The sequence below is a fragment of the Cheilinus undulatus genome, linkage group 19 (assembly GCF_018320785.1).
Source record: "Cheilinus undulatus linkage group 19, ASM1832078v1, whole genome shotgun sequence".
NCBI classification, from domain to species: Eukaryota; Metazoa; Chordata; class Actinopteri; order Labriformes; family Labridae; genus Cheilinus; species Cheilinus undulatus.
This window is the reverse complement of record NC_054883.1, coordinates 2011308-2037584: the sequence shown is the minus strand read 5'-3', so window position 1 is coordinate 2037584 and position 26277 is coordinate 2011308. Positions and strand designations below refer to the sequence as shown.

At 40.4% G+C, this 26277-nt stretch overlaps 1 protein-coding gene across 4 annotated transcripts in view; it reads left to right on the top strand.

The window, feature by feature from the left end:
• Positions 1 to 26277, top strand: part of sema5a (sema domain, seven thrombospondin repeats (type 1 and type 1-like), transmembrane domain (TM) and short cytoplasmic domain, (semaphorin) 5A) — a 262200-nt gene that overhangs the window by 207872 nt on the left and 28051 nt on the right. For all 4 annotated transcript variants that reach the window (XR_005993366.1, XM_041813627.1, XM_041813626.1 and 1 more), the window contains exon 17: positions 25803 to 26012. Coding sequence is in view for 3 of the 4 variants with exons in the window: in XM_041813627.1 (XP_041669561.1) it covers positions 25803 to 26012 (210 nt within the window). In the remaining variant the exon portion in view is untranslated. The remainder of the gene's footprint in view (positions 1 to 25802; positions 26013 to 26277) is intronic.

The window sequence follows — 26277 nt, the reverse complement described above, 5'->3', positions numbered from 1 at the left end:
TCGTTGCAGCAGTTTTATAACCTTGCAAAGCAGATGGATAGCCCGTTTCTGTGTTTCTTACTGGCAAATCCATCTTGCAAAGCTCCTTCTGAACAGTTTGGGCCCAGTTAGAAAGTGACAGGAAAGGGGTGCACAGATAGCCTTGCAGTCTGAGGTGCTGACCATGTACGTGGGCGGCCTGGGTTCATATCGAAACCAGCCTGTGGCCCTTTACCACATGTCTCTCCCCACTCTCTCCTGTTTCCAGCTCTATCCACAGTCCTCCTCTATAGAATAAAGGCATGAAAAGCCCAAAATAAAATGTACAACAAAAAAAAAAAAAAAAAAAAGGAAGAAAGTGACAGGATCAGCATTGAGGGGCACAGCAGAGTTGTGACGTAAGCAAGCAGTGACAAGAGGTTGGTGCAAGTATGGAGGGAGACATTAGAGTGGATGCTGCTAAAACACCAGTTTTACTAGAACTTGACAACATTTCTCTTTTAAAAGAGCAAAGAACAGCAGTGAGTTCTCTTCTTTTCAGAAAGTCGTGTACTGACATGTCTACAGTCGCCATGGTTCCCGTTATGATGTAGTTTTCTATGGAGTTTACTCCTCGGTAGCGGCGTACATCTAAGACGTCACGTGTTTTGTTGCTCTGATTGGCCCGTAAAGATGGGACAGAATGTTCATCCAACCACGTCTGAGTTTTCTTTTTTTCTCAGACGCTCTGCCCTTTCCCAAACGCCTTCTATGGGAGGTTTCCAGATGGATGTGTGAAACAAATCCATCTGGCATGTCAGGTTAGCAGTTTCTGTCTTGTTGAAAGACACTGATGAAAATCCAACTGGTCCATGAGATCACATTTGTGGATTTGTGCAGAAATAAAAGTGTCCTTATTTGAAGGTCTGAAATTATGGCCCCCCTATAATAGTAGTCTTTAGCAGTCTTTTTTACCCATGGCTAACAGAAAGCTGAAAGGACACAGTTTTAGAAAAAAAAAACGTCTGATTTATGGTTACTGTTTTAAGTAAGGGACTATTAGCCTTCCCTCTCTTCCTGCTTCTGCATTCTTCAGATACACACAGTAAAAACTGAAATCAACATTAAAAATCCCAGACAGCAAACAAGTCATCACTGTTAATTTAATACTGAGACTGAGTGAAAGAATGTGTTCCTGCCAAAACTGAATACATGACTGTAGCCTAAATGTTCCCTTGAATGTCAGCCTGCTTTTTTATTTGCCTAAATAAACCACAATCACAGTAAAACGAGAGTTTGTGTGTAAAAACTAAAACAATTTCCTTCTTCAGTTCTTTCTTCAATGACTCCTTACAGCTGAAACAGTCCTTCCTTTATTTTCTCAACTGAACTTTTAGAGAATATTTTTCTGTCACACGGATGTTTCATCCCCCACCATTCAATAAAAAGCCCACAATGCCTTGTTGTCTGAGATCTCCTCCGTCTCCCCCTGCTCAGCCAGAATGTCACTGTGTTTGTAGCTTAAGGCTTCATAGCTATCAGATAAAGGTGACATTTGACGGTTTTGGATTGTATTCAGGGCTTGTTATTGACACGCACCTGGAAGTCTCATCTGTGACACACAGATATGGAGAATAAATCCTTCCGTCAACGGGGAGAATAAATCATTGTTCCAGGTATGTTAGCCATTTTCCACAGCTTCTCTGCAGTTTTCAGATCTCTATCTGTCTTTATTACAGGAGATAAATTATGAATATGTGATGTAACCAAGCATTTACAATGAGCTTTTATAAAACATACTGACTTGTTACGTGCTGGTGATCATAGCTTAATGATAGCGATGTGTTAATTACTTTAGATCTGCTGTGATTTAAGGAGCCCTCTTGTCATGTACGCCCAGTGATTAGTCTGGTGTCGTTTTTCCTTTTTATCTCATTTCTCATGCCCGAATGAAAAACCAAACATTTCATCATTTGCATAATTGCCGGTGTAGACGTTTAGTTTTAAACGTCCATGAAGGGAAATCCTACAGGACATTTATGGAACACGGCTTTTCTTTTTCAGCACGTTAATGTGACTTCTTTTAATTCAATAATACATTACATAATAAATATTCATTAACACACCATTTCTACAAGCAGGCTGTCTTTTTTCATAGTTACAGCACGTGCTCCTGTATGGATCACTGCTCTGCAGGAGAAACAGACTAATGGTAAAATCCAATAATCTTGCTTAACCTTGCTCACTTTGCTACAGTCGCCTGCCAGCTTTTCATCGGTCGCATCAGAGAGAATGGGTCTTACCCACTTGTGATTTACTGATGATATCGATGCATGTGTGTTGGATCAGTAGCATTGTTGCTGACATTCATCATGGCAAACAGTTTCTTCATTTAGAGTTGAAAACTGTATAAAGCTATTTTGATTCTGATGCTGAAATGATTTATTTGTGCCACTTTAAACCCCTTTTACTACTATATCTAGCCATTTGTGCAGTTTTTTACTGCTTTTTACCATTTTTTTTACCCATTTCTCTCTTTACACATTTTAAACCATTTTTTGCCACATTTACCCCATTTTTGCATCTTTTAACCTTCTTTCACAAGCTTAGTTTTGCCATTCGTTTGCATCTTGAAAGACCCTGTAAAGTGAAATCCAAAGTTTAGTCTTAACACACCAGATATGTTGGAATAACACTGAGAGCTACATGTGACTGAATTTTGGATTGAGACCTTTAGAAAATTTTTCACCTTCCTGGTTTTGTTTGATGTGGGCGGGGCCAATAGTAGGGAATGACCCCGCCCCTCTAACACTACAATCTAAAATCACAGAGCAGTTCATCTCAGTCCAGTCTGTTGTTAGCTGATCTCACTGCCTTTATTGAAAGTTAACAGTCAGTTAAATGCTGTGTTTCTGTCCATTGTGAGGTAAATTTACCAAATCTATCAGCCACAGTGGTCTATGGATCATTTAAAGTTTCATAACAGAGATTTTAGCCAGAAAACAGAATTTGTCTCCTCTTCTAAGGTCAACAAGAGGTCAAGAGGCAGGATAATGGTGTGAGTGCTTTCCTCAATTCAGATTGTATCATTTTTTTTAATCTGAGAGGATCCTGAGTGGGCGTGGCTTCATCTCATTCAACAGACACGCCCACACCATCCTGGAGCAGATTTTACTGCCTCATTTTTCATGATTTTGAAGCTTAATTTTATAAACTTAGAGATGTTTGATTTGACTGAAATTTGACCTGGGGGTTCATAACACAGTGGGCTATCATACAACAAACCTAAATACAGATCTATTTTCACTTTACATGCTCTTTATACCCACTTTTGCTTTTTTTCCTAATTATTAAATTACTTTTCCCCTGAAATTGTCTCAGTTTCTTCTTCTTTATGTTCTGGCATCCAGGTGTTAGTGCCCATCATGGCTTAGCTATAAAGTCTAACATTGCTCTAACCATGAAGTGGTCAGTCAGTGTGCCATTCCACTCCCCCATGTACGCAGGCGGCCCGGGTTCAAATCCAGCCTGTGGTCCTTTACTGCACGTCTCTCCCCACTCTCTTCCCTGTTTCTGAGTCTATCCACTGTCCTCCTCTATCTAATAAGGGCACAAAAATAAATCTTAAAAAAAATATATTATCAAAAACATCATTCTGTCCTAAGAAAAGGAGTTATTTTCAAAAGGACATATTGTATTTTACAACGGGGTTAAAGAAATAACATTAATTTTTGTTTCTCTGAAAAGAGTGGTGTTTATTCATGTTCAACATTTAACAGCATAAAATGGGGTCATAGTTGACTGAATAGAGACAATAAATACAGAACCACAAAAAATGTAAAAGTTGAACTATGAAGATTATGATTTTAGAGTTAGTATCCTTATGGATACGAGAGTAGGAAATGTAACTTCAGACTTTTGCCGTATTTTATTACATGAAGCATGGTTAAGCAGTTTTTTAAGTGTTTTTTTCCTCGGTTGTAAAAAGGGACCAGAAATCAGAGATAAATTGGTCAACTGAAACATAATCAAAGTAGCATAATCTCTGCATGCTTTAGTTTAATCCTTCCACATTTAAAGAGAGCAGGGCAGAGGTGCTTACACTATCATGAGTCTGATTCAGCATCCCAGACAGTTAATCAAAGATGTTAACATTACCAGAATACAGTGGGTGTGATCTGGAACTATTTAAGCTGCATTTGTGGGCCTTCATGCTTTTATTGATAAAGGAGGGCCGTGGATAGAGTCAGAAACAGGGATGAGGGGTGGGGGGCAGGCCAGACTTGAACCCAGGCCGCTCTGAACATGGGGAACAACCTAACCGCTAGGCCTTCTGGACGCCTGGCTTTTTTTTTTTTTTTTTTTTTTACACAGTTACTTATAAAGGAATAAAGTTAAATCAACAAAACGTGTGAAGTAGCTCCCAGTAGCCTTTTTGCACTTGATCTCTTGACATTTGGTATATGATCTTACATCCATCAATACCGCTTATCCTGTTGGGGGTCTCAGGGGTGCTGGAGCCTCTCCCAGCTGTCGTTGGGTGAGAGGCGGGGTACACTCTGGACTGATCGCCAGTCAATCACAGGGCTGACATATAGAGACAGACAACCAGGCACGCTCACATTCACACCTACGGCCCATTTAGAGTCACTATTTAACCTAACGAGCATGTTTTTGGTGGTGGGAGGGAGCAGGAGTACCTGGAGAGAACCCATGCATGCACAGGGAGAACATGCAAACTCCACACAGAAAGGCCCTGACCATGAAGCAAACCAGGAACCTTCTTGCCATGAGGCAACAGCGCTAACCCCTGCACCGCTGTGCAGCCCCATGGAAGAGTGACTACTTATAGGCTACTGTCTGTAAAAGTACAGAGCTCAACAAATGTATTAGACCACCTGTCATATTTGTCTCAGAGACCATCCAGCATCATGAAGTGCTTTAATGCAGACTCTTTCATTTTCAGCCAGCTCTCCACGTTTTACCATTTTGAACAGGAATTTCAAACTGAATTCACCCAAATTTGAGCCGGCTCACTGGGCTTCTCTGAGAAGTCAGAAATGAATCAAGCATAACATTCAAGCACTAAAACTCATTTTTCTGTTCACAAATGCAAGTACATAACTATAATTTGACAAATTCATCAAGAAATAATAATGTGCTTTACTATTTTTTCAGTTTTTTGTAAATCAGTAAATTTGAAATTCATGAATAACAGTAATAATTCTATTTTAGCATTAAAAATATCATTTGGGTTAAAGAGCTTCTACATATTGGTGTATTAATCATTGCAGAAACATAAAAAATGATTTTGGTAATTACCAATGCTGTAAATTTAGGGCAGCTGTGGCATAAACCTTACTTTGGTTAGGGTTAGGGTGGTCTAATACATTTGTTAAGCACTGTACATTCTTACAATACAAATAGAAACAGAACTGTTAAAACTCAATAAAGACAACTGAGGTGAGCGGCAACAAGAATGAAGCGGTAGCGCTCAAAAATCCCACCCACATAATGTCCAGATTTATTATTGGTTTAGCTGGGTGTCGAATATTTCAGCCAGACTTTACTTTCTTTTCCTGTCAGATCTCCAGTGTATCAGCTGGATTAAGTCAGGATGAGCTGATGTACAAATTCAGCTGGAAATATTTAGGAAAATGTACCACCAGCATGTGGGAAGAGTTGTGATGTTTATTTCAAAGATGTAGCGCTAGATTGATAGGTGGATGGTATCAGACTGTTTTCAGCCTGCTCAGACCTGCAGGTCCTCACAGACATGACTGATTTTGTCTAGACAAACTGTTTTATGTCATGAACACAAATGCTGCAGCTACACACTGAAGCTAACATATCAGCAGCCCACTAACCAATCTAAAAGCTTCCAGACCTTTCATTTAAACTGTGGTTTCTGAGCTCTGACTGGACACTTGCTGTTTGAAAAACTGTTGATTCCTAACAGCCTGAAGTCATCTGCATACAGCCAGAGCTCACCTACTAAAGTAGCTACCTCTCTGCCATTAGTCAGCCTCTAACTGAAAAACTTTTCCATTATTAGTCACTGATTCTGCTGCCATGGGCCAGCCCAGCACAGAGACCATCAACTGACCTCTGTGGAGCCATATCTCTCTTAGATAGATGCCCCTGCCTGTTTTAGTCGATATTTTCACATAAAAGGAATGAGTTTGAAGTTCAGTCACGCAGGTTTATGATGCAGCAGTCATAATATGGAGTTTAAAAGGGCTTTAAAATCAGGTATTCATCCCTGTTTTTTCCATTTGCATCCAACAAAGACAGCAGATACTCCAAGGGAATGGAAAGCAAAGGGAAGATGAAAGAATTTTTTGTAGAGGGTTGTGAGTTTGTAATTTTGCCGGCTTGTGTCGGTGAGTGATGGCTTCATTTTTTTTTTACCCGGGGAGAAACGGTGGCTTGTCAGCAGCCTGATGTGTTTCACTTGAGCTGATCTGATATGGGGGCCAGGGCCTTCTCATGGGCGACAGATTAGTTTCTCCTGCGCTGGTGTCATGAGCAGACACTGAGTAGATACGGGAGCGGGCTGAGAGATGCCTCTGACGGATGACAACCATTCCAGGATCCTTATTGTCTCTCTGTTTTTCTGTCCAGTTCTCCCTCCCTGCAGTCAGGACTCTCTTTTTCTGTTGACAACTCACCGCTTATCAAGAGAGAAACAAGGCTAGCTGAGCCATGAAGTGAACGCACAGTTAGGTCAAGTTACACAACTCAGAGTTTTTTGGGCCATCTAAATCTTGGAGGCATAGCTGTCCTCTCTTTCTTAACTTTGACTTCAAACAGCTGCATTGAACTTTTACCAGATTCCAGAAGTGAACAGCTGGAAATGTTGAGTATAACTGAGAAAGAAAAGGACTTCACTGATGTAAAACTAGGACTGTGGCATATGATTGTGGAATAAAGCCTCTAACATTAAAGAATGGGACACACTCTGCTGGTGATGGTGGAGGTGGAGTAAGCGAGTAGGCAGAAAATGAAAGCTCTCTGACAAGAAGGAGGCAGGCTGCATAATAATTAGTCTAAAAGACGGATTGATCAGTGGTTATAAAAGGTCTGAATCTGGCAAACCATCATTAAAAGTTGGTGACTGTGTAAATCTGAAACACAAAAATGTTAGCAATGACTACTTGCATACAAACGTACTTCAAGATTATGAAAATGACTGATATAGAGATTTTAACATTAATGTGCAGAACTTCAGTCCTGTGTTAATCAAGGTGATGGCTTTTGACCAGTGGCTGTGATACTGTACCAGACCAGAACACGCCAGACTATACCATGGCTGACATACGATGGTGTGATGCATTACCATTGGATACTATATAAAATAAAATACAATACAATACTGGGAACAATATGACCATAATCTGTGTATCATTCGTTCATTTAATATTTGATTGATAATTGAATAACAAATACATGAAAAATGGCTCATTGTTCAGTTTTCTGCTTTAAAAACCAAATCAAATAATGAAAATGCTCTTCATTCTCTAGTTTTCATTCCTGAAACGAAATCAAATAAACAGGAAATGATGCGTCTTTTTAACTTTTGCTATTTATGTTGGGATCAGAGAATGTAATATGAAAAAACAGCTGTAAGCAGTCAATTTGATTGAAACATTGATTTGTGTAACCTGGTGCAGGTGTTGTTCTCAGAAAAGCATCCTGAGAATCACACGACCATCGCTGAGGAGTTCACACTTCCTGTGATGATATACTGGACCACAAACGCTGGCACTGAGTTAGGGTGCACTCACACTAGGCAATCTGTATTGTGCCTGGGTACGTTTGAGCCTAAAAGTCCAGTACGTTTGACCAACATGAGTACACTCTTCCGTGCTTGGACGCGGCATGCTTCCCTGGCTCCGGCATGGAAGGACCAAAAGCATGGCACGAATACACAAGGAGCACAAGTGCTGGGAACGTGACTTAACTTGGTGTTTGTGTTCCAGTATATCATTCCAGGAAGCATGAACTCCTCAGCGATGGGCATTAATAGCAAAAGTCAAAAAGATGCATAATTTCTTATTTATTTGATTTCATTTCAGAAATGAAACTAGAAAATGAACCATTTTTTCATTATTTGTTATTCAATTATCAATCAAATATTAAATGAACGAATGATACACAGATTGACCAGGTACAAAATAAAGAGATATATTATGATAACACATTGAATTTGATACGACAGAGTTTAATACCATAAAGAACTTTATAATTTAGAATGTGAAAAAATACAAAAACAATTGATATGATGTGATGGGATATGGTGCAGTACGATACTATATGACAAGTTACTTTACAGAACAGTGTGACACGACAGGATATATGACATGATACAAAATGATGCAGTGATGCAGAACCATATGATACAATACAGGATAAAGTACAATACAAAATAAAATAGGATAAAAATATTGATTCCTGCACAGTACCATACCGTACAATGCCTTACAATCAAGGACATGATACACTCAAAAATGATTCTAGGCCTTAGTAATGGTTAAGCCTTTTTGGGGGGTAAAGTTTAAGTAAATTAGATTAAATCAAATGTTATTTCATTATTAGAGCTAAAGAAAATTTAAATATGCTTCACATAAACTCAAAATCGTTCTGAGCAGGGCTGAAACAGAGAGGTTTTTAGACATGCAAAAATCCAATACCAGAGTGTTTTTTCAGCAACAAACTTCACAGGCATGTTTTGGGGAACCCTGAAACTAGAATAAAGAGGTCTTAAAGGGGTAAAATATGTCACCTTTAAACAACAGCAGAGAAATTGCCAGCCTTGTCGATGATGGTCTTGTTTGCTTTTATAGTTCAGTATCATTATAAGTCTGATTCATAACCTGCTAAAATATATTATTGAAACTTTAGGCTCACGATTTCTTGAATTTTCTCTTTAAACTTCATTTCAATGGCTATACTAGTGAAGAGAGTATGCCTCATTTCTGTTAATAAGGATGTTGACTTTATAGTTTTACACTTTTTGGGGTCTTAATATATACATTTAATGAATAAAACATATAATCAGTGCTGATGTAAATATCCTCATATTAGCAGAGGGCAGCACAGATGATTGTTTAATAATCAGTGAGGCAAAGCAGCTGGCCAGAATACTTCTTTTGTCTGCACAGGGACATGGTGATATTCCCTGAACATCCTCATATGTTATGATATTGCTGCATCTCTTTAGTGCAGCGTCTTTTATTATGAAAGTGTTGATTCAAAGACCTTCTAATCCTCTCTCCCTCTCTCTCTCTCTGTCAGTTATGCTTCAGTTTAATACATAACCCCTGCCCTTGCCCAGATTACTGTCGAATGAAGTTCACCACCTTGTTGCAATTATCCTCGACACCAGATTTGCAGAGTGCCATTGTGCGGCCAATGGCACGCTGCCGGTCTCACATTTGCCTCCAATATGACTCTTGTAGAGTGGCACAGATTGTGAAGATGTAGAGTAAACAAATTAGAGAACCAGCGTGGGCGATAGAGGAACACAACTGCCAGTCAGATAAAATACTTTGTTGGCACAAGTCTCATTTTGCTCAACATGTCTTTTTAAAATCAAAAGGTCTTATAAGCATCGTATTAGAAGTTTTGACACCTTTTTTTTTTTACTTTATTGCCTTAATTTGTGTATTAATGGGCAATTAACATCACAAAGGAAAAGAAAAACATCTTGAGATTGGGCTTCATTTATCATGTATCAAGAACACTGTCTGAATATAGAGCACAAATGCTTTTCACAGAGGTAAATCACTTCCAAAGTTGAAAACAAATGAATGAATAAAAAACATACACATATATTAATCAAATAATGTTAACAATTCAAATATAATTGGACTGATAAGGGTACAAGCATTTTAACCAAGATACTCAGTAACTGGTGTCCATAGCAACATAACTCAAAAAGCTGTGGACAGATTTTGATGAAATTTTCAGGAAATATCAGAAATGGCATCAGGAAGAACTGGTTAGATTTTGGGAGTGATCCGGATCACCGTCTGGATCCAGGATTTTTTTACTATTAATGGCAGAGGTCTGTGCTGTTACCACTTCACACCAGGAGATGGCGGACATGAGTAACTTCAATCCCAGCAGCATTTTTTGGTGTGTTTCTATTCAAAGTTTTGGAGTTCACAGAGTTTGAAAGACGCACGCCTGGTTGAGGAGCCGAGTCGGAGCGTAACAGAGAGAAAGACAGTGAATTGTAGCGAGAATGCTGGGAGGAATAGAGGAATATTCACCCTCTGCCATGGCTTCCAGTCGTCCAGTGAGACCATGGGTGAGACTGTCAGTGCATCTGTTGGCACCAGCAGGCAATGCTTCCACCATGACAGTCCACCCGTAGCGAAGCCAGTACTTTGCCTCACCATGTTTCCACCCCACTGGGGAGGGAGTGATCGGCGAATGCTGTGGTGGGGGGCACATGGGGACAGATCCAGGAATTTTTTAAAGGATTCTTCACTATTGGGAGATAGGGCTAATGGCGGAGGTCTGTGCTCTCCGAGTGCTTTTCTAGTTGCTGGGATTGCTTTTGGGGACAGAAGTTTTTAATGGTGTTCTGAAGAACCTCACTTTGACCTTCCAGTTGAATTCTTTCCAGAGTTGGCTTCTTGACATTTGAAACAAATGTTTTCCCATGATTCATCATCTAATAGTGTATTTAGTTCCAGTTCTCATATTAATGGGCTGCCCAGTAATAAAATGTAAGGTTAGGTTAGCCTTAGACCTCTTTTCTCCTTTGCTAGCATCAGTACTTTCAGCCGTATTCTTGGTCTTCTGTTTAGCCAGATGAATTTTGATATTAGTTTTTCTAGCAGTTTAGATATGGATTGTGGTACTAAAACAGGAAGGGACTGAAATAAAAATAGTAGTCGTGGTAGAATATTCATTTTTACTGATTCTATTCTACCAAAGAATTACAAGAGGAGTATGTCCCATCTACTTAAGTCCTTTTGAATTTCTTTAATCAATTCATCATAATTAGAGGAAAATTGTTGTGTGTTAGTAGGGCCCTATGATTTTCACGTTAACAGAATCACGGACAGAAATGCAGAATTGGCCGATAAAAACGGAATTTACAATTTAATCGTGGAAATTGAATGAATTTGACTGAAATGCTGTGTTTTCTTAGAAAGAGGAACGTAGATCCGGGAATATGTTCCGGGGGACACTAAAGCGGGGCACAACTTGCGCCTCACTTCACAAACACTCACCCTGCCCCCTCCTAAACAGTAACAGCATGTCAGAGCAGCTGCACGAAACACCAGCAAACATCACACAGCTCGACATGGGGCAGTACAGGGCGACATAATGTTGAACCTACAAGAAAACTCATCCTTGCTTCGAGTTATTTTACCTCACCACACCAGAGAGTCATGGAGAGAGGTGTGTCTGAGTGCAAGGCACACAGATGAAATCACAACTTGAAGACCTGCTCACCCCTCGAGGGTATCAAACTCGAGTCGGACGGACCCAAGATTTTATGAAGTTCTGTTGTCTAAATAATGTTGCTTTCAAGTATCAGTTAGCTGAATAATTTCTCCTGTAAATACTGTAGTTCCCTTTGGTCGCTTAATGAGCCAACACGTGTCTGTGTTAACGTAGCGGTCTGATATGAGGAAGACGGACAGACAGCGAGGATGAAGATGATAAGAGGAAAATTACAGTCAGGAGTAGAACATAATGCAGCATCAAACTGCATGGACTGTAACAGACTGATAGAGTAAAGAAAAGTTTAGGTAACAGGTTTACTTTTAACCATTTATCTTTAATGTGACCTTCTTATTTAGTTAGTATCACTCTGTGTCTGAGAGAACAGAAGGATTTCTTCATTTACATTAGAAACATCAGTTAGGATGTGATTATACACCTAGATGTGTCTGAAAATGTTGGAAATATCTGACTGTTTCACTTGTTATAGTTATTTTATATCAGGGTTATTTAAACTGTGGCTCTAGGGCCAACTGTGGCCCTTTGTCTATAAATTTAAGTTTATTTCTATTTAATTAGTGAACATTTGATTCATTTACATAAACAAGACACTCTTTTTTAAGGTGAAATTAGTGGAAAGGTTAAAAATTCCAAACAATTAAAACTGAAAAAACAGAATCTGGAAAAAAATAAAACAGATTTCATTGGGCCCTATGTCTGTAGGCATGAGGTTAACACCAAGATATCTGCATCCCTGTTTGGACCTCCTAAAGGAGACCAGATCTAATTGGGAGGGCCGCTCCCCACAATCGTCATGGCTTCAGATTTGTTTGTATTGATCTTAGAGCCCGACACTATGCTGTACTCATTAAGACTATGAAGGAGGGCAGGGACAGAGGTAGCAGGATTTTCCATTAAATTAAAACATCATCAGCAAAGAGGGCCAGTTTGTGTTGATCATTTCATTCGTCACATATGAGGGGTTTGGATCTTATCAGTTTGGCTAAGGGTTCAATGCTTCATGCAAACAAGGAAGGTGACAAAGCATCCCCTTGACACGTTCCAAGTCCAAGATAAAAAAATTCTGAGCAATGCTGGTTAGTTCTGACTCTGGATCTGGGATTTTTATAAAACATCTTAATCCAATCAACAAAAGTTTTGTTGAAACCCATACAGCTGAGAGTTCTTTCTAAAAATGCCCAGTCAACCCCATCAAACTTCTTCTCAGCATCTAAGCTGAAAAGCATTGACGGGTTTTCCTTTTAACTGCAGCTGATTGTAGATTCAGGGCCTTTCTTACATTGTTAGTTCCTTGTCTGTTATTAATGAAACCTGTCTGATCTGCTTTTACAAGTTTTCTGACACCTCCTTTTAATCAGGTTTAAACATCAAGAATTACAAAACAGCCAGGAAGAGATCCTAGGTCTAGCTTGTTTTTCTGTTCTTCTGTACTGGTTCCCTTTCTGCTATATCCCAACAGTCAGAAAGGATTCTACCTCAGACTGCAGAGTCCTGTGGTACTTCAAATTACCAGGAAGAAGGAAATAGCTGCTGCTCTGATGGAAGCCAGTTTTCATAGGTAGAGAAAAATCAATTTTGTTTGCGCTGTTTGTTGGCAATTTCAGCTTGTTGGAGTTGGCACATTCTCTTAAAAAGCATCCACAATTACGACAAACACGCACACTTGAAGCTCACAAACGCAGCCGGCAACACCAGCTGGTATTCTGTGTTACCTGTGATTGCCTTTGGAGAGGGAGAAAGGGAGAAAACTGGTCTTGAGTCTTCTTGTGAGACAGTTCCTTTTATTCTGTTCAGCCACATAAAACTAACAAAAAGCTGTGCAAGAGCTGCTGTTCAAGTGTGCCAGGAAGAAGTTCAGCAACTCAGAAATCTTACAATTAAAAAACACATTCTTATAAATGTATTAAAGTTAAAATATGTTGAAACTCAATTAAAGTTCTTGTGAGGAGTTTTAGGTGCTTCTGACCAGTGTTAGCTGTAAGGCACACTGTAATGACATTACATTTTTCAGTAACTCAGTAGTGTAACACGTTACTGCTCGTCACTTGTGTGACTGAAAATCCTCCAGCTATGTGTAAAACAGGAGCTGCAGAAAACAAATCACCTACCTCTCTTTGCTGCGCGCTAACCCAACACACACTGATTCAGGTGAGGGACACATTAACGTGAGGAGGAGGAGGGAGAAGAGGAAAATGTAGATTTATGATGTTAAAAAAAGTTTCTTTTAGTTTCCTGAACTTTTCTGGCACAGTTGCAGAGATCCACATGCAGCTCTGGAGCTGAAGTTTTCCCACCCCTGCACTGGGTCCTGTTTGGAACATCACTTCTAGTGTTGACATCACTCACGTAGCCTTACGCCATTTACTGCATGAAATAGTGCCATTACATTAGATTCCACTAATGTGGGAATATGTGAGGTTTAGTGTAGTTTTTAGATTTAGAATTTGATTTTAGTGTCATAAACATTTAATGTTTTGTTTTTCAGTTAAACTCATGGATGGTATTGCATCTCAGGGCTCTTTGGATCACTGAACTCAATCTCAGACACCTGTGATCATTAGTTTGCCAGATGAACCCAACTAAAGGAAAACTAATAAGGACGTTCCACATTATTAAGCAGGCCACAGGTTTCAGCAACATGGGAAAGAAAAAGGATCTCTGCTAGTTCTCTGCTAGACAAGGAATGAAAACATGAGATATTTCATGAAACTTCAGCGTGATCATCGTACTGTGAAGACATTTGTTTACAAATCTTTGAATTGTATGGCACCTCAATACCTTTCTGGCCTGCTCACAGGCTGTAATCCAGTCAGATTATCAGATCTTCAGATATGGGCCTCCTTAATGTACCTAAAGTTAGAGGTAAATCTGGTGAAGGAGCATTTAGTTATTACGGTGCTGTCCTATGGAACAAGCTGCCGGCTGACCTGAGAGCTGCAGACACTTTCAGCTCTTTTAAGAGTGCTCTGAAAACTCTGCTTTTCTCTCGTGCCTTTAACTGTTAGACCTGCAGTATTTTTGCATTTTTGGATATGTTGTCCTGAAAGAAAGAACAACATAAGCTGTATTGTATATGTGTATTCTGTGTTTATGTGTGTGTGTGGGGGGGGGTTGTTCAAGTTTTTATTGCTTTTACTGTTTGTTTTTATCTTGTGTAAAGCACATTGAGTACATTTGTATGAAATGTGCTATATCAATAAAGTTGAATTGAAAAAAAATTGAATAAAATTTGTGACTGATTCAGATCACAGATGGGTTCATGCAGATAAAGGCATAATGAGGAAGGTTTCTGACAGACAATTTCACCAGATTAAGAGAGCAGCTGCTAAAATGCCATTACAAAGCAGCAAACAGGTATTTGAAGCTGCTGGTGCCTCTGGAGTCCCACCAACCTCAAGGTGCAGGCTCCTCCAGAGGCTTGCAGTCGTGTATAAACCTACTATTCAGCCGCCGCTAACCAATGCTCACAAGCAGAAATGGTTGCAGTGGGCCCAGAAATACATGAAGACTCGTTTTCAAACAGTCTGGTTTACTGATGAGTGCTGTGCAACCCTGATAGATGGAGCAGTGGATGGTTGGTGGATGGCCACCATGTCCCAACAAGGCTGTGACGTCAGCAAGGAGGAGGCTGAGTCATGTTTTGGGCCAGAATAATGAGAAGAGAGCTGGTGGAACCCTTTAGGTTCCCTGAAGGTGTGAAAATGACCTCAGCAAAGTATATAAAGTTTCTGACTGACCACTTTCTTCCATGGTACAAAAAGAAGAACAGTGCCTTCTGTAGCAAAATGATCTTCATGCATGACAATGAACCATCTCATGCTGGGAAGAATCCCTCTGTGTCATTGGCTGCTATGGGCGTAAAAGGAGAGAAACTCATGGTGTGACCCCCATCCTCCCCTGACCTCAACCCTAGTGAGAGCCTTTGGAGCATCCTCAAGTTAAAGATCTATGAGTAATGCAGAGCATGCAGTGCCAACAAATAGGAGAGAAATAGAAACTGTGCAGATGCTTCAGAGATTTTCTATTTTTTCCTTCATTTTGTGGAGAAAAAGGAGGAAAGTAAATAGAGTATTTTCTGCTTTTTTAAATTATTATTAACTGACATAATACTTTTGTGGTAACCTTATCTGCCAGATAGACGGTTTCACATATCCATTGTATGGGATATGTATCACCATCCAGGCAACCATCCATGTCTGTATTTGGGAAGGGCGGAACCTTTGGAAAAAATGTTGGAGGGTGATGGGCAACTGTTCTGTCTGTTTCGTTTATAACTAACTCGAAATTTACTAAATTTAGAATGAAATTTTGTCTAGTTCTGATAAAACAGCAACGTTGGCTATATCTGAGCTAATAGCTCCACTGGCAGCCATTGTATACCAGCATACAGTGCAACCAGACTGTCCATCAATACTGCAGACTTAAGCTGAGGCTAGCTGGGAGAAAAGCAGCAACCTCTTCTCTAAAGCGCTCAGTGCTGATCTCTGCTCCTCTTGTAAAGAAATGTGGTCCTGTTCTGATAAAACCTGCTTCTATAGCTACAACTACACAACTAAACCCCACCCGTAGCTAACACCCCAGTCTCCTCAAAAGATGCTGACAGGTCCATGCTTTCTCAGACCAGGAACAAGCGTTTCAGACTGGAGCTTTGCAGGATGGATCTACCTGATGAAAGACATGGAATCTGGTCCATCAGCTCTGCAAATTCACTTGTGCAAAAACTAACTGAGAACAGATTACTTTATTTGCAAACTGTTGCATAACGTTGCTTGTTACAACAAAGAAGAAATCTGATTTCTCTAAAGCCGGGTGTACTCTGTGCAATTTTCCTCCGATTCAGTCACGAATTTTGAATCGTACGACTCACTTTGGAGTTGGGCCAACTTTCAGTTGGGTCAGGTATCGTTTGTCATGCTCTGTACGACGGCTGACCCCAGCCCCACGATGACCCGACGAGCTGCTCCTGCCTGGGCAGATGGCATGTTCGATATTTTGGTAGTACGACTCAAGACACTCCCACAGTGAGAGCAGAAACACGAGCAGAATAAACAACTTTGGGGGATTTTTTTCCTTTGTTAACTGTCAGACAAATCCTAAGTTACCATGACAACAGCTGGAATGACTTCCTGATTACCCCACCCCTATATGATAGAGGAGATATTCCTACCTGCAGACCTGCAGCTGACACGGATGGTGATGCTGTATGTGTGTATGGGATAGATGGAGGTAGCGGGAGAGAGAGAGAGAAAATGACTGGAAACACCTCACCCTCAGTGTGTGAGACTTTTTATAAAGGAAACTCCATACAGTGTAAGCACATAAATTGTGCACAATGATCCTGCATCATAGGTGATTCAGTCACACAGTATGAGTTGACATTTTGCCACAACTGGTGTACACCCGGCCTGACAGATACTTAGTGGAGTGTTATCCCTAACGCTGGCTATACATCACTAGTTGGTACATCATAGACCCAAACAGCAGATCAGTGCTCTGCATGTGGTGGATTACGTCAGTGGTGCACCAAAGTCACTGAAACAAAGCGAAGATGAGAATTTTCTCAATATTGCATACTCTTCCTCACGTTTTGTCTTAAAAATACTGGTTATGTGAGTTATATGACTGTCAACAGCTATGTAGCCTAGCTCCTTATAATGACAAGAACTTCAGAAATACTGAACTATCCCTTTAATGGGCTTTACATTGCAGCTATTTTTTACAATGTTTTTTTCCTCTCTTTAAACCCAGGTGTTGGCTTAAGTTCACTTTTTCAATGCAAAAATCAGGTTTAGGTGACTTCAAAACTGCATGTGGTAGGCATTCCATCACAGTAAATGTTTAGTCCGCTTAATTTTCTCATCAAAGTCGTGTCGTTGTTGCAGTTTGGAGCAGCAGGGATCTCTGCAAACACTTTTGTTTATGGTGTGTTCAAGGACAAATTGTCAATCAGAAGCCAAAATTCAGGCAGAGCAAAAAAAATAAAAAACAGATAATAAGAAAACATAGACACTTAAAAACAATAACAATGTTTGAAGGGATTTTTATGTCTTTGAATATTACTCTCTGTCAGCTATTTGAAATGTGGCTTTTGGGATTTTGGCAGTGATGGAAACAGTGTGTGATTTGAAGTTAATGGTGTAGAAATGCTGCCATAAACTTGAGTTTCTCCAACTGCAAATCCCTCTTAACATTAAGCCATGCACCACAAAGCAAACAAATTTACATGCAGAAGGTCTTGAAGAAACCAAACAACCTGATATGAAGTCTAGCTTTGAGTTCCCTTTTGAAGTAAAGCATCTCTTTACATTCAGGGTCTTTCTCATTGGTATTTTTTAGCATGCACATTTTTGTCTCTTTTCTATTTGTGCACCAGAGTTTTTGCAGATGAGCACTGATCCCTCGTCCTCTTCAGGGTCTGGGTTTTAATCTCACACTAACAAACTTTTAATTAGCTCCCGCACAAGGATTTTCCTCTGAAGGGTTTCTGGGTCAACTGCTGCTTTTCAGACCTCAGATGATCTCAGGGAGGACGGTCATAGAGACTTTGTTCTACGGCAGTATTTGGCACAACGCATGCACATACATTTCTTAAAGGTGAACATGTGTAGGAACATGCATTTAAGACTCAGTTCAACTCTGAAAATTTGATCTGTTAAGCCAGTGCTTCTCAACCTTGGGGTCAGGACCCCCTTTGGGGTCGGAGGGCACTAAGAGGGGGTCTCCAGATTCCCTTAAAAAACCAAGAATATTTTTAGAATTCCACTGTTGCCACTATACACCAATTTTGCCAAATTTTAACCAGTTTTCATCATTTTTTCCCTCAAATTTTAATACATTTTTGCCATTTAACACCTATTTTTGCCATTTTAAACCCTTTCCACCCCTTTTTATGCTTGTTTTTGCCACTTCTAATCAAATTCTTGCCACATAAGCCAAATTTTGCCTGTGTTAACCCATTATTGATACTATTTACCCCATTTTACCACTTTTTATTCCCAATTATTTCCATTTTAACCACATTTCACTAATATGCTCATTTTTGCCAGTTTGACCAATTTCTGCCAATATCTGACTATTTTTTCTTTCTCAGTTAGCACTATTTTGCCAGTTTATATTGGTTTTCTTCCCATTTCAACAGATTTCCACCCATTTTTGCCAATTTAAAGCCTTTTCAGACACTTTCTGACTACCTTTTATCACTATTTATGCCCATTTTTGCCACTTTAACCCAATTTTGCCTCTTTTTTTGCCACTTCTAACCCATTTCTGCTACTTTTAAGATCCAACTTCATGACCTTTCTACCATTTTTTGCCATTATTAACCCATTTTTTGCCATTTTTAACCCAATTTAATCCTTTCATTTTAACAAAATAGATATACATTTTTAAGAAGGCTATATACTACACAAATGATTTAAAAAGGGATTAATTTCATTGATAAGAGTGGTTATTTTTTCAGGTTAAATATAAAATATGGATATCACAGCTTAACTCTACAAAAGACCAGTGATACTCAACACGTGGCTCTTGAGCCACATGTGGCTCTTTGTGATGATTTGTGGCTCTTTGGTGTCTTAATTTGAAATATTATTCCCCCAGAAAACCTTAGATAAAGGGAAACTATGAGCTAAGAAATTATCCATTGCAAGTCACATTAATCAGTTTGAATCACCACATTAATACAGCTGGCTTTATTTTCAACCTTTATTTTTGTCTGTATATTTCCATTGCCCTTATTTGCAATTTTTGCCGATTTTTCCAATATTTTTGCCACTCTTAATCCATTTTTACTGCTTTAAGCCCCCTTTTGCCTTTTTTTTTTGCCACTTTTTGCCCACTTTTACTACTTCCATCCCATTTTTGCCACCAGTTTCTTGCCTCTTTTATCCTGCTTTTTGCCATTTGTAATTTTTTTTTCCCTTTTTTGCCACTTGTCGCCCATTTAAGCCGCATTTTGCCATTACATTCCACTGTCTTCAGCATTCTTACTAGTCATTGCTGCTTTTTGACCATTTTTCCCACATTTTTGCCCATTGTGCACTCATGGCCATTTTTTGCCAAAGCTTTCCCCTTTATCCCCCCTTATGGGCAGCCTTGTCTGCACATGACTTTTCTAGAATGTGCATTGCTGTGTCCAACCACCTTCAGGTACAGTGGGGGTCCCGGTCTCTGAAACCTTTATTTTGGGGGTCACGGGCTGAAAAGGTTAAGAATCTCTGTGTTAAGGAAAGTGAGGAGAAATGGGAACTAAAAACACATTGTGAATCTGGGACAGTCTGCACCACCACAAAGTCTCAGTCTTAGTGTGGTCCAGTGATATTCTGATGTTGGTAAAACTTTGTGTTCCCATTTAAGTGCTTCAGGTTCGAGATTTTCCAGTCCTTTATCTCTGTAGTCCGTCTTTTTTTCATTGGTTTCTTTCCCACTTCTTTCACTGTTTTAGTGTCCTTACAGTTGCCTGTACAGCGCATCAGATTGCACAGCATTGCGTGTCTGTGTGGCCTCAGAGTTCCTCTATTTCCCACACATGCATGCGCCTATATTCTCACACACTCACAGAAGTTTGTTTACAGTGTGTTTTGCCTTTGAGCAGGGTGTAAGGTTGAGCAACGGGAGGGAGGGAGGAGGGAACTTCTTTCATGTCCTAGTTTCCTTTTGCAGCGGGGACTGTTGGATGGAGCGCTGCGTTCTTCTTTAGTTTTCGGCTCAGGCTCGCCTCGTCGGGGAGAGCAAGGATTAATTCTCTCCGGCTGTGTGTGGTTCTTGTGTGGATCGATACACCCAGTCGCTACCTATTTGAGAGGGAGGGCAACACGCTGTTTGTTTTGGCGGCAGGAGGGCGGCCCCTGTGGAATAGCATTAACAATACATACCTCAGAGGAGTCTCAGGCAGGAGCTTGAGCAAGCAAAGTGAGCAAAGTGGGCGCTAGAATAATTGAGTGTCCATGCTTGCTTTGCCTCATACTAATATTAGATCTCAGATTAGTCTCTTGTAATGATTATGTGCATGTTTGCATGTACAAGAGGGATGATTATAAACCTCTCCATCGCCTCGGGCAGACACAAGTCCACGCTCTGAGCTACAGAGAGCTTGATAAAGACTACAGGTCACAGCTGCAGGAGAAGAGTGTCCATGCCACTGCCTGCTCAGAATCGATAAAGAGCCCGAGCCTCGACGGGGCCTGTCAGCACTCAAGCCAGCTCTATGCAGGGGTGAGCCAACCTGTGCACTGCCAAGGTCGACCGTAGTTATGAAGAGGTCGAGGATTTGGGGCTAGGTAAACACACTCCGTGCTCTCCATGAGAATACAAAGCAGCCACGGCATGCTAACTGCCAGCGAAAAGAGCACGCTGACAAAACAGAGAGGCCGGGCTGGAGGACGGATAAAGAGAAGAGAAAAACAAGAGAAGGTTAATGGGAAAGATGGACAAAGAGGAAGAGGAGGATAAAAAGAGGCAGGGTTGAAAACAGATGAGATAGCAAAGCTTTGAAAAAAAGGTAAATCAAAAGATTAGAGAGGAAAAGATGAAGGTTGCAGTGACACAGTGGAGTGGATCAGATGTAGAATCCAGATGTGACTCCTCTGTCTGTTTCTTTTAAAGGCAACGTCTGAGATATCAGAATGAGACAATCAAGTCGTCCACTATTGTCTGGAAAAGCAGATAATTACCCAGTTTGTTGAACAAGTGACTCATCAGAGAAGTGCTCGGACAGTGACGCTAATTTCATCCGAGGTGATTATCATTCACTCAAACGGATGAGTTCACTCTTTTCATTCAAAAAGGCCACAAGCTTTTTCTGAGTCTGCACTCAAACCCGCAAGGGGCTGATTAATGCAAGCAGTAATTATAGTGATAGAAATTAGAGTTTCATATTTCATTAGAAATCATCTGTTTGAGTCATTTCAGACCAGGGAACACAGATCAGTCGACTCATGTTGTTCTGTCTGTGGTGACAGGACTCTCAGCTCTCACTGAATCCATCTTTGGAGAATGACTAAAGGTCTGTGACTAAGAAAATGATGGATTACATTTGTGTAGGCGCCATCATTTTCAGATCTGTTTCACTCTTGGTGTATTGATTTATCCATCTTCTACATGGCTTTTCTTATTGGGCTCCTGTGCAGTAATGCTACTCTCTGAATCTCTGAAATGACCATGAATCCAGGGTTCAAGACGCTACAGCACCAAGAAAGTTGTGTCCCATAGAGCAGTGGTTCCCAACATTGGGGTCGGGACCCCTTTGGGGGTCGCGAAACACTGAGAGGGGGTCTCCAGATTCCTAAGAAAAATTAAGAATATTTTTTAAATTTCACTTTACCACTTCACATCAGTATTGCCAAATTTTAACACATTTTTGCCTCTTAAAACCCATTTTTGTCCATTTTAAACCCTTTCACCACTTTCTTTCTGCCTGTTTTTGCCACTTCTAAACCAAATCTTGCCAGTCTGTTGCCTCTGTTAACCCATTATTGCCACTACCACTTTTTATGCCCATTTTTACCAGTTTAACCAATTTCTCCCAATTTCTGCCTTTTTCTGCCTCAGTTAACTCATTTTTTCTAGTTCAAACCAATTTTTTCCAACGACAGGAATGTATGCACGGGCTGATTGAAAAAACTCATATTTTGAAGACCACCAGTGACCAGCAAAGGTGGGCAGCACAGTTTAGCAGCTGTAGGCCTGTACTTCCCAACTATCCCCACAGGCTGAGAGTTCAGCTTCCTTACTGAAAGCTTGCAGGAGTGTAAACTGGAGGGATGTACAGCCATGGTTGAGATTTTAACATTAATATCATTATCCCAGTTAACAGTTCAGAGTGACATTCAAGGCTGTGGTTTTTATGTCCCTGTGATGTTTTACCTTCACAATAAATATCAGGGAGATGTAAAGGGTGGACGAGGTAAGCCTTCAGCGTAAGGGGAGCTCCTGCTCTGTGCTCGCCAGCATGCAATACTGAAACACCGTTAATTGAGGGGTCTGGTAATATCAAACTGTCACCGTCAGTATGAATGTCTAAAGGTGAAAATACAGCGAGGATTGTTACGGCGCTGTCGCAGGATTGCACTCAGTAGTGTTGTTTTTTGATTTGAAATGAAAGGATCATCATTAGAAATTTAATGACTAATGACATTTAATGAAATTTAATGTATGACTGAAACTTAGAAAAGTGTTACATCTGTATAAGAAAGCAAGCATCGTGATACTTGTCATGTCTTGAGTTGCATCCCTGCTTCCAGCAGTTGACTTTTGCTGAAGCTCAAAACAACTCACCAATGATTTATAATGTGACCACTCTCTCTCTTTCAGTACAAGTCTAGCTAAAGCTCTTAGACATCCTCCAAAGGCTTAAGAGTAAAGGCGCTGTTAGCAAAAGCTGCTCTTGACTCCCTGCCCTCCTCTTGCTCTTCAGAATAAATTCACACAGTCGTGCCAGCAAGGAGAGACAACTATGATCTGTTTCATTTTTAAAGAAAGACAGCAAGGTTTTATAGGAAATGTCATCGTGATGCTGACAAAGGCAATGCTAAACTTTTCTAAAGCCTCTCACACATGGAGCAGCTGTGGCAGAAAGTCAAGGTTCGATCCCAAGTTCTTTTAGCCACATGTGAGGCAAAATGTTGCTGCTGCATCAGTGGTGTGTGAATGTGTATGGATAGATATGAATGAGAATATTTAAAACTGATGGCCTCTCTCTATATAGCAGCCTTCTCTGTCAGTGTGTCAATTAAGAGTTAATTTTGAAATGAGTAGGCCATCAAAAAAAGCTTTGAGCAGTCAGATGACTTGAAAACCGCCATACAAACTCAAGCCTGCCGTTTCGTCTCCGTGTGGACAGCCAGCCGCATCTTTCTCGAAACGATTACATCATACATAGCGTAGCTCACTTAAGCCAATGGCGGCTTACAGGGTTGTGTTCATGCTGCAGAAGCTACGGAGGTTATTATAGCTTTTACAGCAAAGTCTTTATACACATGCTCCGTAATCTTCTTCTGTCGTTTTGGTGCATTTCCGTGGCAGCGTTATAGCGCCCTGTTTTTACGGAAAATGTTTTCAAAACAAAACCGAATACGTCGTTTTCGTCTCCATGTGGACAAGAACTGAGATGCACTTTAGGACAGTCTTTCTGACTCGCCTGTTGACCCATGGCCCTCGTTATAGTGGGAGACTTTCCCTGCAGGATGGGCTGTGGCAAGGGAATCCACAATGCAGAAATAGTGAAGCTAACAATAACATCAACACTATGATAGCAGTGAGTGCCATTTTATTAATGCTACACGTAATTGGACATATTCACGGTATTCACTCTCCCGATGATCCCAAGCAGTAGCACATGCATTGTTTGGACCAGGGGTTCTCAACGTTGGGGTTGGGACCCCAGTGTCACGAGACACTGAGATGGGGTCTCCAGATGCCTTTAAAAAACTAAGAATATTTTAAAATTACACTGTTGCCACTTTAGACCAATTTAGCCAAATTTTAACAAATTTTTACCAGTTTAACCCATTTCTTCTCAGTTTTAAAACCCTTTGCACCACTTTTTTCAGCCTGTTTTTGCCACTTCTAAACCAAATCTTGCCACTCTCCGCCTATTGTTGGCTCTGTTGTCCCATTATTGCCACTATTAACCCCTTTACCACTTTCTATGCGATAACGCCATACAGTTCAAGACTTGATATGCCCATTTTTGTCAGGTTAACCCATTTCTCCCCATTTCTGCCTCAACTAACCCTTTTTGCTAGTTTATAAAAATTTTTCATCCCATTCAACCTAATTTTCATCTATTTTTGGTACTTTAATGCCATTTCATCCACTTTTTAATCCTCTTTTACCACTTGATATGCCCGTTTTTGCCACTTTAACCCATTTTTTTTGGTTATTTTTGCCACTCTTATCTAATTTTTGGGACTTCTAACACATTTCTGTTTTTTTAATATCTAATTTCACCACCTTTTAGAGTAGAGGGCTACTTACTACACAAATGAATTAAAAAGATATTTGTTTCTTTAGCAAATACCACAACTAAACTTTTCAATAGGACATGATTTTACTGGGCCCCAGAAGGTGCTCCCATTTTCCCCCCTAATGAACTGCCTTGTCTGCACATGACTACTCTCTTGACTATTTTATATGGCTGTGTTCAGCCCCCTTCAGGTACAGTGGGGGTTCCCATCTCTGGCACTTTTATTTTTGGGGTTGTGGGCTGAAAAGGTTGAGAACCCCTGCTTTAGATCATCTCTTGAACCATAAGACAGATCTCGGAGCTGGCCTCTTTGCCTATCTACAAATGGCTCCTGGTGTTTATGTCTTTTCAGAGCATTTTTATTCCAGGCGCAAACCACTGTGTTTATTCAGAGCTTTGATGCTACAGATCTACATAAATTCATGATGACTATTTATCACATTTTTTGCAATAAAAAGTTAGCAGGATTGCTATCAGTCCTCCAATTTTACACTGGAAGTAAAAGACAACTTCCTGTTTGCCTGTTGGCCAATCACAAAGCCTCAGTTTCTTATTCTATTGTTTTGTTTTTTTTGTCAGTAGCGACCAATCGAAGCCAGACAAAGATCAACAAGCGACAGGATAATTATCTACCAGTTTGGAAAGAGGACCTTTGAGCTCTTCAGAAGGGACTCTGCATTTTATGCACTGGGATACTAACCCTGCAAAGCAGATGGATTCACCCATTTCCATTTTTCTCACTGGAAAATCCATCTTGCAAAGCTCCCATCTGAACTGTTTGGGCCCAGTTAGCAAGTGACAGGACCAATCAGCGACAAGGGGCAGTACTTTCTGGCACGGCGGATGTGTGAAACACATCCATCTGGCTTTCCAGGATACTGGGATACCACACAGAATGTGAATTGGTTTCAATGAGATAAATGACAGCGATAGTTTCTGTTGCATATTTGATAAAAAATGTTTTCCTCCTGCTAGACAAGGCCTTTAGGAAATGAATGAAGATGTGAAAAGGCTCGTTCATTGTTGATTAAGTGTGATTTATAAGGTTCTATCAGATTTCTGTTGTGTTCATCTAAATGGTCTTTCAGGTCATATAACTTTTGATATATTCATCTGACATCACACACACATATCCTGACAGTCCAGGTTGTCCTGAAAAGAGTAGACTTTTATAACTTTATTGTGCCTTTTTGCATACAAAATCTGGCTTGGGGCTCCGAGGGTTAAGAATGAATCGTGCAGAAAATACTTGCTAAAGAGAGGGGTGCTGTGACGCAGTCATTGCACTTATCACAACCCGACTGTTTGCACTCAGACGAGCAGCTCAACCTTGGAAATTTTCAAATAGTTGACAGTTTTTAGATGTGATATATGTGCACTCTTTCTCCAACAGGAGAGGTTCTGCGACTTGGGAGGATTTCAGGCCACACGCAGAATGGTGGCTGGTCAGCCTGGAGCTCTTGGTCGCAGTGCAGCAGAGACTGCAGCCGAGGGATCCGCAGCCGCAAGAGGACCTGCAGCAACCCTGAGCCAAAGTACGGAGGTCAGACCTGCTTGGGACCAGCACAGGAGTATCAGGAGTGTAACATCACTCCTTGTCCAGGTAAGAAAAGCCCACAGTAACACATGCTTCAGGACGTTTTTATCTAGGTCTACTGCACACAGACAGGATTGGCACAGAGATAAGATCATTCCTAAGAGCACAAGTCAATTACATATTCAGCTCTCTTTTCCCCACACGCACACAGATAAATACACGCTAATCCACATCGCACTCCAGCTCTGTTTTTCCTTGATTAATGGATAAAGAATTATAGTGACAAAATGACTAACCAAATCATCAGGAACCACAAAAGAAATCAGTTGCT